General features: G+C 35.6%; 1 protein-coding gene across 2 annotated transcripts in view; it reads right to left on the minus strand.

The window, feature by feature from the left end:
• Positions 1–15,124, minus strand: part of SEMA3A (semaphorin 3A) — a 481,474-nt gene that overhangs the window by 218,482 nt on the left and 247,868 nt on the right. For both annotated transcript variants that reach the window (XM_003982709.6, XM_019825395.3), the window contains one exon: positions 3,074–3,266. In XM_003982709.6, the coding sequence (XP_003982758.1) occupies positions 3,074–3,185 (112 nt within the window). In that variant the 5' untranslated portion in view covers positions 3,186–3,266. The remainder of the gene's footprint in view (positions 1–3,073; positions 3,267–15,124) is intronic.

A 15,124-nucleotide genomic window follows, 5' to 3' on the forward strand; every position in this document is an offset into this window, starting at 1 on the left:
TGTCATTTGTTTAAAACCCCAAACCTAACTTATTTCCTCGTGATTTCCATAGGTTTTTCTGAAATCTTCATTGTACCACACATTCCAAAAGGAAGATTATATGATAGTCTGGTATTTCATGAGAAAAGTGAAATTTGACTAGTTTTGTAGGAGAAATAAACAGTTCCACATCAATTTGAAAAAGAAGCATTTCAACATTTAGCTATATTACATACATTTCAGGAAAGCAAAAGTATCTCTGAGTGAATGCTTCTTGAGGATAATTTGTATGTGACTGCTGAGATTTACAGAGTTCTCACATTTGCTTCCCCCACAAGGATTCTAAATCAGATTGGTTCAGAGGAAAAGCCAGCATACCCCATTTTTCTAATATTATCACTTCTCCAGATGGTCCTGAACACATCCATTCAATCCCTTTTTCCTAGAAAGTAAAGAGGTACCTTATTAGATATATACATGTGCATCCACTACCAAGGCTGCCTTCTTGCTTTTCTTTTTCTTTCTCATTTAACACATCAAATCTCTCATTTCCTACTAGGCAAGATGACAAGTAGGAAGTGAGCACAGTGATTGCCTGAAACTTTGTCTTGGCAACCTGAGCAGTGAGAGAGTTAATGGTGGATCTTTGAAAACAAGTGACCATGGGAAATTAGGGTTGGCAGGGATTTAACTCTTCGTGAATCATGCTGGAATATTTTTAAGGGCAAAGCAGTGGATGTTTTAACCGTGTTTGACATCTAATTAAGGAGGAAAAAGAAGGAGCTAAAAAAAAATCTCTATTATAGTTTAGAAACAAAGTAGTGACAATTGGCTACTAGGCATTTGCTTTGGCAAAACAAGTGTACATGTAGGGACAAAAAGGTAATGACAGACCAATAAAATGACAGAAGAAAAATTGCTTGGGCCATTCCTTTTATTCTTCTTGTTGTTGTTCATTTCACAGTTTATATTACCAAATTGCCAAGCCCTAGGCATAGCAATAGAATTGTTATGCAGGTGTAGAGCAGTTTTTTTGATGAAAAGAAAAGCAGAATAATTCTAATGGATGCCATGAGAAAAAGAGTTTATAAAGACTGTGTCAAATAGATTCATACTGTCAATATATACAACTTACCTCATCAGACAAGTTTAAAGCCTGCACACATATCAAAGGACTATTCTAATTAAATGCTATCTGTTTGTATATAGAAAGAACGGGTACCTGTTCTATAATGGAGACTAATCAATCACCATGGAAATAAAATTCTTGCAAAATATATGCAACTCCCAATCTTTATTTATTTTACAACTTATTTAGCCTTTAGACCAGTATCTCCAAATATAGTAGATTTTTAAAGTGTGTTTCATGTCTCATTTGTTACTCTACAATTATAGCATACAGCCATTCACATCTTCAAGAAGTAAAGTTGCATGCGAAACTGACTCATAGGCACATAAACTTGGATAAAATCAGCCACCAATCTAAGAATTATTTGATGTCATCCTCCCAAAGAATGAAAACAGAAAGCAAAAACTGAGGAAAATACACATGCCATAATACCATATTCTATAAAAACAATTTAAAGACAGTTGCTAGAGATGTAATAGAGATTTAATTAAATCTTTAATGGCTATATGATAATGTTTTAAAATCTTGCACGATGAGTACAATTGCAATTCTGTTTGCTAATATTTTAAATCCATTCACATTTTAGTAACTAAGAAATTGTTATGCCAAAAATAAATGTATCTTTCAATCCAATGTATTTTACCTAGCAAGTATTAATTCCAAATAAACACATTTAATAGGTGTTGAATTTTCTAATCCAAAGTGTGAAAATTACATCTCTCTTTCCTATTTGTGATCCTCATTCACACTAGAGCATTCAGAAAGAGATGTTCCCCATCATGTGAAAATTAAAGAATATGTTTCTGGCATAAGAACAATGTGCAGCAGACAGACATCTCTACAGATAGATTCAATGATTTTCTTTCACATTATAGGCTAAAAACAGAGTATAATTGAAGCTTCCTACTGCCCCACCCCCAATTCCCGAAATCTGAGAATCATAAGAAAGCAACACCTTAGGGAGTAAAAGTACTTGAGTTAAAACATTTTAATCACCAACTCCATTTTACTAATACCTCAGTTATAGAAACATTCTTTTTCATTAAAAGTTTTTCAAAAATACTCTTTTCAACCATGTTAGCATTATTTTATACAACTATCTACAAAATCTATCTAAACAAATGGAGAACAAATATTTCCTTAAAATCCTCATTAAAAACCAGGCATATGCATTAAGCTGTAACCAAATAAAGTATTAGCAATCATGTACTGAAGCTTTTTTTCTTTCTTAAATTTAAACTCTTTTTGAAAGTAAGTTCACACAACTAGCTGTACAACCAGAAAGTAATGTTCCTTCAGTTCTCACTGAAGTACATATGGAATTAAATAACATTATATTTCAAAGGCTTTCGCTTTACACCAATTAGCCAAATACACAGTCTTTGGTACAATCATAACACACTGTGGAAAAACTAGTCTGTTCCCTCCAGTTTATATTCTCTTGGCAAACCATGATCTACTGCTTATGTTAAGCATCTGATTGTCAGATTTGAACAAACTGAATATTCATGATGACGATTAACCATTTAGTGCCTCAAACTAAGAAAACACAATTTATCACAACAATTGCTATAGGTGAGGCGTTCTACAAAGAGACTATTTTTGCCACGGTGCTTTTTAAAGATATTTTAATAGAAGTAGAGTCAGAAAAATTAACAGTACATATGATCACACACACAGATCAGCATTTACCCAGGCATTCAGCTCTTCTCTGCAAATGTGATTAAATGTTCTTTGTTTGCATTTAAATTGTCATATATCAAACAGGAGACATGCTTTTATAAAAAAGTGTTTAAATCATCTCAGAAAGACACACAGGATCACGTAGGTTTCCCAGGTTAAACTAAAGGTTTCATGGTTTGGCTTGGGAGGGAGTTCAAGGAATGAAAAGGCAGGGGTGGTGGGGTGGGGGGGGGGCAGGGACATTACAGAGCTAGCCGAAAAAGAAGAAAAATAAAGATTTACCTTTGTAGGATAATTTCAGTCTTGGCACATTGTTCTTCCCATTTGGATAGTTTGCTGTGGCTGTGAGTAATACTCCCCAGAAAAGACAGACAATCCTAGCGAACCAGCCCATGCTGCAGACGCTGGAGGTGCCTGTGCTGCTCTGCCTTCCCTCCTGTATTGTGCGGCCAGAGAAGTTCAAACAATCTGGAAACTGGAGGTAACAGGTGATTTAGGTCAGTTTCATTCATAAATGCAGACAATCAAGACCTCACGGCAACACTAACACCTCTTCTTCTGTAACAGTCACTGGAGCACAGAAACTTCAAACCCTCCAAAAAAAAAAAAAAAAAATCGAGCCAGGCACCGGATAATGAGGCACAACTGTTGTGTAGAAAGAAAAAAAAAAATGAACAAGGGCTGCTGCAGTGGTGCTTAAGAAGCAGTTCCTTTTATCTAGGCTCTTCTGATAGCCAGTGGCGGACTCTAATCCTGCTCTCTGCTTCATTCGGCTCCGGGGAAGCAGAATGAAAGGGAAACAGAGAAAGAGAGAGAGAGAGAGAAAGAGAGAGAGAGAGAGAGAGAAAGAGGAGCCCTGAGCAGCGCGGACTTTTCCTGTACACATGTAGGGAGAGATGACACAAGATCCCACAGACAGGTTTTCCCAACACTCACTAGACTGGCTGACAATGGGAGAACAGGCGAGCTCAACCCACTCCCCTTCCCTCCTGTCACACAACACATGCAAAAAACATCTCCTAGAGATTAGAGCTGGGAGCAGAACCCTCCAGCGTGCCTGTGAAAGGCATGTAGCTATAAATTTACTTCCCAAGGCACGCGTTGTTTTATAGCCATTTTTAGGTGCAATTTTGATTAAAAAAATCTGAATTCTGCTACCTACATAATTTATAACTCATTATATAATTCCTTTGAACTTGTGCATTATATGTGTATGTATGCGTGTGTGTGTATATATATTTATATATACACACACACGCATACATACACATATGCATATGTACATATATGTATATCTTTTCACCGTTATAACTTTAACCACTGAAGGTTTTAAAGGCTTGTTAGAGATCATTCCCTCTTCCCAACAAACCCCCTTGGCTCAACTACCCCCTTCCCCCGACCCGCAGCAATTTCACTGAAGAAATTCCTAGTAAAGCCCATTTCAACAATCAGTTCAAGACAAATATAGGTCCACTGAGAATTATAAATTACAACTCAAAAGGATACTCAGAATTTAAAAACATCTATGGTTTTCCAGCTTCTGGAATGCTCTGGCTAACATTGTTAATGCATCACACATCTCATTAATTAAAACCACTTCCCTAGTTTTGGTTTAAAGGGCAGAGGAAGATGACAAAGTTCACAAAAGTCCCTGCTGAGTGTCAAGGACCAACATAAAGAGGATATCTCTGTGTCTTCATGAGCTGGTGAAGGGTTACTAAACGTTCTGTGCACACGAATGCATATGTTTAGGCAGTCACACAGACACAACCAGTTCTTTCCTAAATAGACATTTTGTCTGAGGTGTTTCAATTTCCTCTTCTATTTTTCTTTCAATTTTCCCCAAAGCTGATATCCTTATAGGATATTGGGGGTTGGTGTATATAAAAGTTAGTAGGACCGAACTTTCCCTTCTCTACTCAACTCTCTCTGCTCTACCCGTGTCCCCCCCCACCCCCTACAACACTCACAATTGAAATACAGAATAGAGAACCTACTTCAAGTATGGAAATTTTTCCACTGAAAGAAGAGGATGAGTCTCACAATTACAAACATAAACACTTAAAGTGGCTTAGTATTCTTGCGAAAAATGATCCAAGCATTGCCGCTACAGCTTTCATGACTTAATGTCTACAGGCCAATAGGGGAAAAGCATCTCTCTCTTTCCCTCTTTCCTTCTGTCTCTCTGCCTCAACAACTATGTGTGTGTTCGGGGTGGGCGGAGTAGGGGTGGGTGGGTGGCTGGGTGGAGGAGCAGGAAGAGGATGAAGAGGATTTAAAGGAGGGAGAATGGGGGAAGGGGTGGATGGATTCTCTCTACTTCACTAGATTGATTCATCAAACAGACCGTATTGTATTTGTCAGTTTCCTCAAGCCTATTGATCAGTCAGTATTGTTAAGAAAATAAAATCTAAAAATAATGTTGATTTTACTGATTCCCGCACTTGTTATCCTGAGCACTTTTCACGCCCTAGGCAATGGATTAAGGCTACAAACGACGAGAGGCTTGTCTGTCTTCCATGGATTACTCTCTATAGACATTTATTCTACAGAGGAATTCATGTTACTTTGGGATTATTTAGAAGATTGGACCAATGAATTAGCCTTTTGAAATATCACATATAATTAGTTTAAATACTTTAAATAGTTGTGCCATTTTCATTAATATATTTTAAATGTCTTTAAATATTTATTTTTCCTCTAGCTCTTGTTACCTAGAGTAGGGGAACAAGTTTATATTTGTCAAAACTAAACAGGATAAGCAAATTTAGAAATGTATCCATTTCACTTTCGTAATGTCTAATTCTGAAACATTTTGATGTGTTCCAGGAAAAACGAAAGGTTGTAGGTAAAATTCAGATAAAAGAGGATCAGAATTGACTCCATGGGGAAGAAAGACATTCAATCTGGATTTTGAACCACAAAATCAGGACAGAGTTATTTAATTTTGTAAAACAAGTAATTTAAATTAATGTTGAAGTCTGGAATTTGGTAGCACAGATACCCATGTTTAGATACACACACATAATTTTAAAAAACACTTTCTTACCCTCTAAATTTTGTATGATCTTTGTGTGTCTTCAAATGTTTGAAAGCTTAATAAATTCACATTTACATTTGCTTATCTCTAGATTTTTTAAATTTAAAATGTGTGAACACAGTAAATCCTGTGGGTAAGCCTAACTGTGCTAGACTGATTACAAAAGAATAGAAAAGTGTAGCCATGCATAGATATTTTAACTGTAATTTTGTAAACAAGAAAAGAGAAAGAAACTACATGCCTGAAAAATACAAAAGCATTTGGAGTTTTCTATTTCTACCTCTTTCAAAGTCTTTGACTTAAGTCAGGGTGAAAGTTGTTTTCAACTTTTTTCTTTTACTCCCAAACACGTGAAGGATAATCAAAGTTAAATGTATTTCTCAGATGACGTAGAAAGAAGGTAAAGGGTCGACCTAGGTGGGTGTTTTTCAGAAATTTTCAAAATCTGACCGTACGTATGAAACATAGATTTTGATTCACCCCACACCCCCCAAAGAACATGACTCCCTACTCTTACATTCAGTGGCCTAAGCCCTGCATGATTAAGCCTGCTGCATTTGTCTCCTTGGCCATTGATGTTAGTTCATCACTTACTACTCTTTAAAAGTCAGAAATATTACACTGATCTTTTAACATCAAATTTTATTTAAAGCTTAAGTGAAAAACCTTATTTTGCTTTTTTCTCAAAGTTGTCTTTATGATGATTTTCTAACCTGCAATCTATATCATGCACCATAATTCACTTCACTTGCAACTGAATCTCTACTACCTTTTTAAATTTCAAGTGTTCAGATGTGATGAACTCCTACTACAGAGTCAGATTCGAGCAGGGGCTTAATATGCTGATCATGCTCTTGTATAGATTTGTCAAATCAATCAGTAGTTTTTTAACCCCACTCCATATTGAGATGGATCACAAAGACTTTCCAGGAAGAGCGATAGGTTCATGGGTGGTGTGCTTGATTTTCTAGAGAAACAATACTTCCAACTTTACAACAGGTTGGTTAAGTTTTGTTTTTCACAAAAGACCTGTATAGTCATAGAAGATCCAAATGAAAGCATTTCTCCATTGAAAAAAATATTTTTGATCTTTTCACGTATTAGATAAAACCAATGCAGTATTTTTTAAATGCCCACTCTCCGTATTTTATTTATGATGAAATAAATTGGAACAACAACAAACATTGTAATTCAAGGGCAGAAATGATTGTCCTTATTTGTGAGATGGCATTCCAGTACTTCCCCAGGTTATAGGTACCCTGGGTCTTTTTGTGAGTGGTAGGTGAAAACTCTTCCTGTATTTGTGCATAAAAGAAGAGAAGGAGAAATATAATTCTGATGTATTTAAAAATTTAGTGGATTAAATGTACTTGAAGTTATGGTACACTCTAGTAAACACACTTGCCTCTCCCTGTAATCCCACTCTACCCCTGTTTTATTGTGGTGTGATAGAGTACTGCCCCCAAGTTGGCACTAATGACAAAATAGAAGATCTCTTTAAGAGAAATAACTGAGTTAAGAATTTTAGAATGAGTTGGTTAACCAGTTCCCCAAAGAAACAACACCAAGAAGGAGACCAAAACTAAAAACAAAATTTCGGTACTCTTACCAAGGTGTTATTCAACTGAGTCATGTAAAAAAATGATATTAGTTTCCATCTAACATCTGCTATTTCTCATTTTTTTTTTCTTCAAGGGATGCTTCTTCGCTATATGAGAAAGGCCTGTGATCAACAGAATTATAGCAAATGTCAGAGTCGAACATTTGTCCTTGCTCTGACATCTCATGTTGGAAATTCATTTTTAATGAGGGTTTTTCTGGTACAGGGAATTTGAAACCTTTTCTTTTTCTAAAAAAGAATTGTGTGGGTGAAAACATTCTTTAGAAGATCAGAAGACATCTTATTAATTGGGCAAACTAGATAGCTGATGCATTATTTGTTCTAGCCAAAAATGATAGTTCTTTGGAACTACTGCAGTAGTCACTGGGAGCTGGGGGTGGCAGGTTGAAAGCAATATTTAAGAAATCAAGTTAAACTTTTCATAATCTGACCCTTGTGAACGCTCTTAGTATAAGCAAAATGTGAAAGGAGGAGTTGAGTGGAGGAATTGGTAAAAGGCAAAGGGAATCCACTCTCTAGGGAAGCATTAACTCTTCCCTTGCTTTCTAGCCCCCTTTCCCCCTCCCACCCGCCATGAAAGGAGATTTCAGGAAAATAAGCTCATCCCTCTTCTGGAATGATTTTGTAACAATTTGAGGGAAAAAAAAATCAGTTTTGTGTTTTCTCTTGTGACATCAATGGTCATGATACTTTGAGGTAAATAGGGACTCAAAACAAAAAACTCCTTGTTTTTCAAATGAATTGAAGCGATAAATGTTAGATCAATGCAGGAGACCAGAAACCGGCCAGTCACGTTATTTGTGGCTGCAGATTTCAGGAAAAGTTCAGGCAATGAAGGGTATCAGAAATTACAGAGGAAATTCTTTAATGGTAAGGTGAGGTGGTGGCTTCCCTTTCTTGGAGAATCTGATTTTGTGCGGCTGGCAGGTGAGTTTTATTGGGTTATCAAGTTTGAGTGGGGGATGGAAAAGAGTGTCAAAAAAAGGGATGCATAAAATTTCATTTATGGTTATCATCAGAGTTGCCAAAAGTGGCTAAACTCCAGTTATTAGGAACAGGAATTATCATTTTTCCAGTCCCTTTCCTTTTGATTTCTTAAATCCATCATGTTTGTCAACATTTTAAAATATTTTAAACAGGGGAGTTTTCCTTTTCCATCTATTTGAGAAGCTTGTCATCACTTACAGCTTCTTTATCAGATTATCTGAGAGGCAAATGCAGTGTCCCTGAATATTAACGTATTGAAATAACAAAACAATGACAATATCAAAATACCTGCTTTTTTTCTTTCTTTCTTTCCTTTTTTTTTTTTTAAAGTGAGAGTGTCTCCACCTCAACTCAAATGAAACAAGAAAGTTTTCAAGTGAGACAAAAATCCCATTGTTAATACTGATCAGTACAGGCTAGGCAGTGAGGAGGAAAAAATGAGGCATCCATGGAATACAAATGAAATGAGCAGGTTGGCTGTTAAGTGTTTCAGAACATGAAGTTATTAGTTATTTGCTTTCAGTAAAGGCATATCACACACCTTCCCGCCAAATAAATAAATAAGCAGATCTATATTCAATAAACAAGATGAAGAAACTAGGCCATAGCGTTTCAAAGATTACTTTACATCTGACTCAGACAAAGCTGATGCATATGGTCTCCCTTTGTTACCCACTGAAAAGACTGTTTCACCTCAGATGTTAAGTTTCCTAAAATCTCTCTATTCTAGGAACAGGCCTTTTCCTTCAAAAAAAAAATGTTTTAAAGAGTTTGTAACTGATAACAATAGAGAACAGAAATGTTGTAACCTGGAATTAAAGTTCTTTAAAAGGGTTTATTATAATGGCAAACCCAACTGTTTGGCGGATGGTGACTCAAAGTCTACAGCACATGCTGGTTTTTCAAGGGCACAGATTTGTCTAAATTGCAAAAGTTAAGAAAAGAAGACTTCGATGATTTTCTTCCCTATTCTGCATTATCTCCAGAGTTAAATGCCATTTGTCCAGTCTATGCACCCCCATTTTCTCTTTTGTGGCATGGGGGTGGGGTTAGGATGATATGCCAGGTTTCATTTCACTGTGTTGGCTATAGGAGCAGCTGTCACCTTATGGAAGAGATTAGGAAATGTCTTGTTTATTAGCTAACGATTTATTATTATTATTATTATTATTATTATCATTAATAAATGATTTATGAAGAAAATTCAAATCTTCCCCCATTTTTCCTCAGGGCACATCCATACGATCTATCTCACATAAACCAATCAACATAAATTCATTTTCTCATGCCTGTTGTATCAATGAGAAGGGAAACAGCATCCAATATGCCCAGCCTTGACTCTTCTTAAATTACAGATCCAAGTTGAAAAGGGTTTGACTGGAGGACTTAAATGACAATGTGATTATTCCTTTACTTGTTTTTCAAAAGTGCTTTCTTTGAAGCACTTTAAAGACCCCCAAACATCTAACAGAGTCAATTTTACACAACTCCTTTTGAAGCATAAAAATAATGTCCACTGTATAAAATTGTGTTCTCACACAATTTTTAACTATTATCTCAACTAAAGCTTTAGCAACTCACTGTAATTATGTGCTGATTATACAGAAGAAAAAAACACTGACTTTTCGAACTTAATCATCAAGTGAGTGTATTTCTCATTATGTCACGTTGTAGAGATGGCATTTGATTTTTTTTTTTTTGATAGAAATCAGTCTGGTGATCTCATTTTGACATATTAAGCAATTACTACAGATTTAATTATGTTGTGAAACCTACTTCAATTCTGGTAAGCCAAAATAAAAATGCTTCGAGACATAAGAAATCTGAATTTGTGTGAATCAGTGTAAACGTCTCTATTTCTCAGGCGGTCAGCCTGAGTTGATGCTTGACTGCCGCTGTGTAACCTGGCCAACTAACTCCGCCCCGGAAATGCGATCTGAAATACACTCCTCCTCCACACTCAACTCCAGTCACCTTTGAAAACATTTTACTTACCATATTTCTTGCACTCTTTTATTTTGTATCTATCCATCCATTCAACAAACTTTTGAGAAACACACAGGCGTCCATCCTTGTGACTTAAAAACAAATTACAAGCTTTTTGAGACTAGTGATATATGTTCCAAGGAACTGACGACAATTTTTCTTTTATTTTTTTGGTAACTTTCTACCACCAAGCTTAAAAACTGTCTGCAAAGCTTTCTGTACCTTTTTGGCATAGAGTGTTTTTATTTATTTATTTATTTATTTATTTATTTATTTATTTATTTATTTATTTATTATTTAAAATGCAGTTCTACTGCTATTTTCTTTTTGTCAAATCCTGTATCTGGTTTTAGTCCTTGTACACTATCTTCCTTGTTATTGTGGAAGACTCTGGCTGATGACAGACTGTCTACATATTTTGTTGGATTACTTATGATTATAGGCTATTGTATTCCCCTAAAGTTAATCTGCCTATATCAGGATTTTGCATTTGGGACTCAGGATATAAGATTGCTTAAAAAGAAGAAACAAAGGAAAGGCCTTGCATGATTTTTCACAATGTTTTATGAGTATTCTGGGAGCTCTCTCTCCTACGAATGTATGGTGTGTACGTATATCTATTATAGCTCTTCCTGTCTTATATTCTAATAAATTTCTTCAGTACACTCTCATCTCAAAAAGAACAGAAACTTTAAACTTATATTTTCAGTGCTCAGCATAACATTTGGCACAAAGTGTAACCTATTTATTAACGGATTAATTCATTAATTAAAACGCCAGGGGAAATATATTCTAGATAGTTAAAATATTGTGGCCCAGAAATCTCACAACTTTAATAGTTTGGTAGAAATAACTTATTTGACTAGTTTTCCATGCTCTGATATTAAGAATGTATCAGAGTGTAGACAGTAGCATTACAGAGAGTTCTAATTTGCTCATTTAAAATGCTGCTAATGTAACTAATATTGCATTATATGTTAACTAACTGAAATTTAAATAAACATTTGAAAGAAAAAAAATAAAAATAAAATGCTGCTAATATAATATTATAGTTCATGAAATAGAATATCTTTGGCTTTTCTTTCAAAGCGTAGAAAATATCATTGTTTTGTTGTTATTATTACTATTATTTTTATACAAGTATGTGTTTCTTTTCAGATTAAACACCTCTCTTCAGATTCCCTTAGCCTGCAAACCATTACAGTATGTTGCTAATTGAAATGAGCATTCTAATAGGGTTTCCAAATGTATAGTGTTTCCAAATGGCAGGCAGTAAGTACTCATTTTTTTTTAATTAAGAATGGTGATTATAAACCTCTCAGAAAGTCACTACAGTTGTGAAAATGTGTGTATTACACAAGACACGATAGGTGGGTTTAAAGCCCAAGACCACAGTTGGTAGCAATAAAATTGAAATTTTAGTTTCTTTGTCTGGAAGTGAAGTTGATCATCCCCCCCCCTTCCCAATGCCTGTTAGGATCGAATCAGATATCACATCTGGCTTTGCCCCAGATAAGAACCTCCAGGAAGCCAGGGTTCCTAGGCCAAGTTTCTGCATCGGCATCCCACGGAGTCAGACTCTGCACTCACAAGAGTTTGGCCAAACATCTGGGCGTCAGAATTGAAAACGGGGAGCAGCCAGAGCACCAGGTCAATATTGTTGAGAAAAACACCAGGGATTCTAAAATGCCATCTTGAAGAAAGAAAAGACAACCCCTTGAGAATCTCTGCAGCAGACACTACAAATGTCAGATGATAAAGAAGAAAGGAGGATCTAGGCTGCTATTAATTTTATGGGTTGAAAAGTTGTCCTTTAAGAATCATAGGTTAGATTTTAAATTCACCAAATTTACATATCAAGAGCCCAGGTTAGATGGGAGGGAAAAAGATATCTAAATGACAATAGGAAGCACAGAAAAGATGCTAGGAAGAAACCTTGACTTAGACTAACAGGCATGAGGTTGCCTTTCCTAATCAGCCCTGCAACTGTGGGCAGCTGCAGACTGAAGGAGAACAGCATTTCACTTCTTAACAAGTTGCTGCTACTTCACTTGGCCAGATGCTTATTTGAGATCCTGCACCTTTCACAGTTTGCACAACACAGAAAGAATTGTATCTTTTATAGTAAATTGAGCCTTAAATTTAAAAAAGGACCCGTTACCAGCAATAATCCTCAATATGCAAGTGAGTTTTAATAACCTAAGTTGCAAGCTTCAAGCATTAGGGAGTAACGCTTATGTTTCAGAGCAAATTATTTTCCCAGATAAGTGTCATACTTAACTTTGGGAAGCAGAGAAGTTTAGGTCAACAGGTGAAACACCTGTATAACTATTATGGGAATATCTCCTGCTACTATTTATATTTTAAGTCATTATGTCTCATAGGTCAACAGTGGGTCTTTGGTATGTTAACTGTTCAAGAGTTTCTTTCACACTGTTTTTGGAACACAAGGGAATCTTGATTGGCTGGTAAATAAATTAATTTTCCACTCTAATGGAATGTTCTACTATAATAGTTTCAACAGGAACATTTCCCCTTTACCTTTATTATCACTGTTAAAATACATTGACAAAGACATGACAATGATTCATATTACACAGCTATCTTTGAATGGTTTCTCAAATCTACAAATGGATACCCACCACATATCATTTAGATTCAGAGATAAATTATGGGCATCTTAATTTACAAAATCAGTACATTTTCATATTTAGTTTTTCACAATAATTGCCAGAAGTTAAAACATAACGAAATATAAAAATTTAATCATCACAATCTGAATGGAATTACATTTTCTATTTTTGCATAAGTTTCAATCCAAGGCAAACCTTTCTAGATGTATTTAGTCATCAGCAGTGGGATAGGTTAAGCAGATTTTAAAGACAGAGTCATGTTTTATAAACCTATGCTGAAATCTAAAAGTCCATCCTGTGGTGCTCCCTCAAAAATACTGTGTTTCCAATGTTTTAAGCAACATTTTCAAATGTGAATTCAATAAGTGTGGAAAGCCGCTTAGTCTCCCGCTAAATTGAGTCTATCAGAAAGTGGTTCAAATGTCACTAATTATTTTATAGGAATAATCATGTTGTAGCTTTAAACAAACTTAAGCTTTAGTCTGCTTTAAGACTGGAGTGCCAGGATGAAAATAAAGACCCTTCTGCTGAAATAGACTGGATTGAGTTACATTTAACAAGATCCAGGATGTGGCACTTGAGCTATCTAACAGCGGCGGGCTGTTTGCCACCCCAGCAGCTAGATCACGTTTCCTTTGCCTCAGACAATTTCAGAATAATTTCATAAAAATTACATGATTGACACGATAGCTTTCTTCCCATTCTGATTCACTGAAACGTGTATATCTCCACAATGCATTTCTGCTTCAAAAGTATTAGAAAAGGAAAATAAGCCAGCAATTTTGCATTGTGAATTTTAAAAACTTACTTTATTGTGCAAACTAAGATGACTTTTTATTTAGTCTTTGGTTTTCCTCGATTGCTATTGTTCTTCTGTTTTTGTTTTTGTTTTTGTTTTGTATTCACCAAGTGGGCTTTGCGATACTTTCTACAGTCCTTTCTCTCCACCGTGAAAATGAGTGACTGAATACTGTAAAAAATGGGTAAGACGTCTTTTTCCATGTATACTATTAGAGTAAACATAGTATTATAGTAAGTACTCCCTTCCTTAGTTTATTCTTTCTGTAATTTGGTTAGTGCCCTCTTTATAGCGAATTCTCTTACAAAGTCTTGCAAAATAATTTAACTGTAGTCACCACGACATCCATTGCGCCACATTCATTATGAACTAAATCTTCAGATGCAGGTGTTGTGTTTGGGGGCATATTTATATGTGTTATTCTGTCGGTAAAGTTACATGTATCACATATATCATGAATATATTTGTCTTTAATACCACTTTAATTACAGGACATTTCAATGGCGAGGCTCATCTAGATCGTTTCCTGTTAAGTTCTTAGTGCAATTCCTTTCACACAATGGGTCCTCCATAAATGTAAGTGAATGACTTCCTGACTATTGTCATGGAGATGCAGGATGGGGTTGGTAGCAGAGACAAAGCTGGCTGTCAAAACCGTTATTTTCAGATGAACAGCAAAAATAGGCATTGAAAGAAATCTGAAGGTCTTCAGAACAACTCTGCCCATTCTGTAAAAAAGGATCCAAAGAATTTCATGTACTCCTGAGCCCACAAAGATTGACTTAAAAACAAATCCCAGAATTAAGGAAAAAAAAAACTGGTCAATGACCATTTGCTTATTTAAAAAAGAACAAAAAAGCAAAAGTTACTATGTTTCAAAACTATATTTAACTGAAGAAATTACTGTGTTCTCATTTGGGATATACAGAAAAGTATTTTGTAGGAAGGTGATGAAATATCCTTAAATAATAGAATTTCATTAGGTTTAGCTTTGACAGAAATGGCTTTCGTTTTGCCCAGTTCTCTGACCTATAAGCTAAATATCAGGTGTTATAACATTTAAGAGGTAAGTCTTCTTCCTGTGTAAGGAGGTGTAGGAAAAATGTGTCACCCTTTTCCCAGGAGGGTGGTGGGGCTGTTGGTGAGGGAGGGAGATTTCCCTTCAAATGCTCTACGATGAAGGAATGTTGCTATGAGAGAGTAAGACTGTGTAAGCAACAAGGACTTGAAAACAGTGAGATAGTGTGGGGTTTGAATTAAGGGGATA

This window comes from Felis catus, chromosome A2 (genome assembly GCF_018350175.1).
Source record: "Felis catus isolate Fca126 chromosome A2, F.catus_Fca126_mat1.0, whole genome shotgun sequence".
NCBI lineage: Eukaryota > Metazoa > Chordata > Mammalia > Carnivora > Felidae > Felis > Felis catus.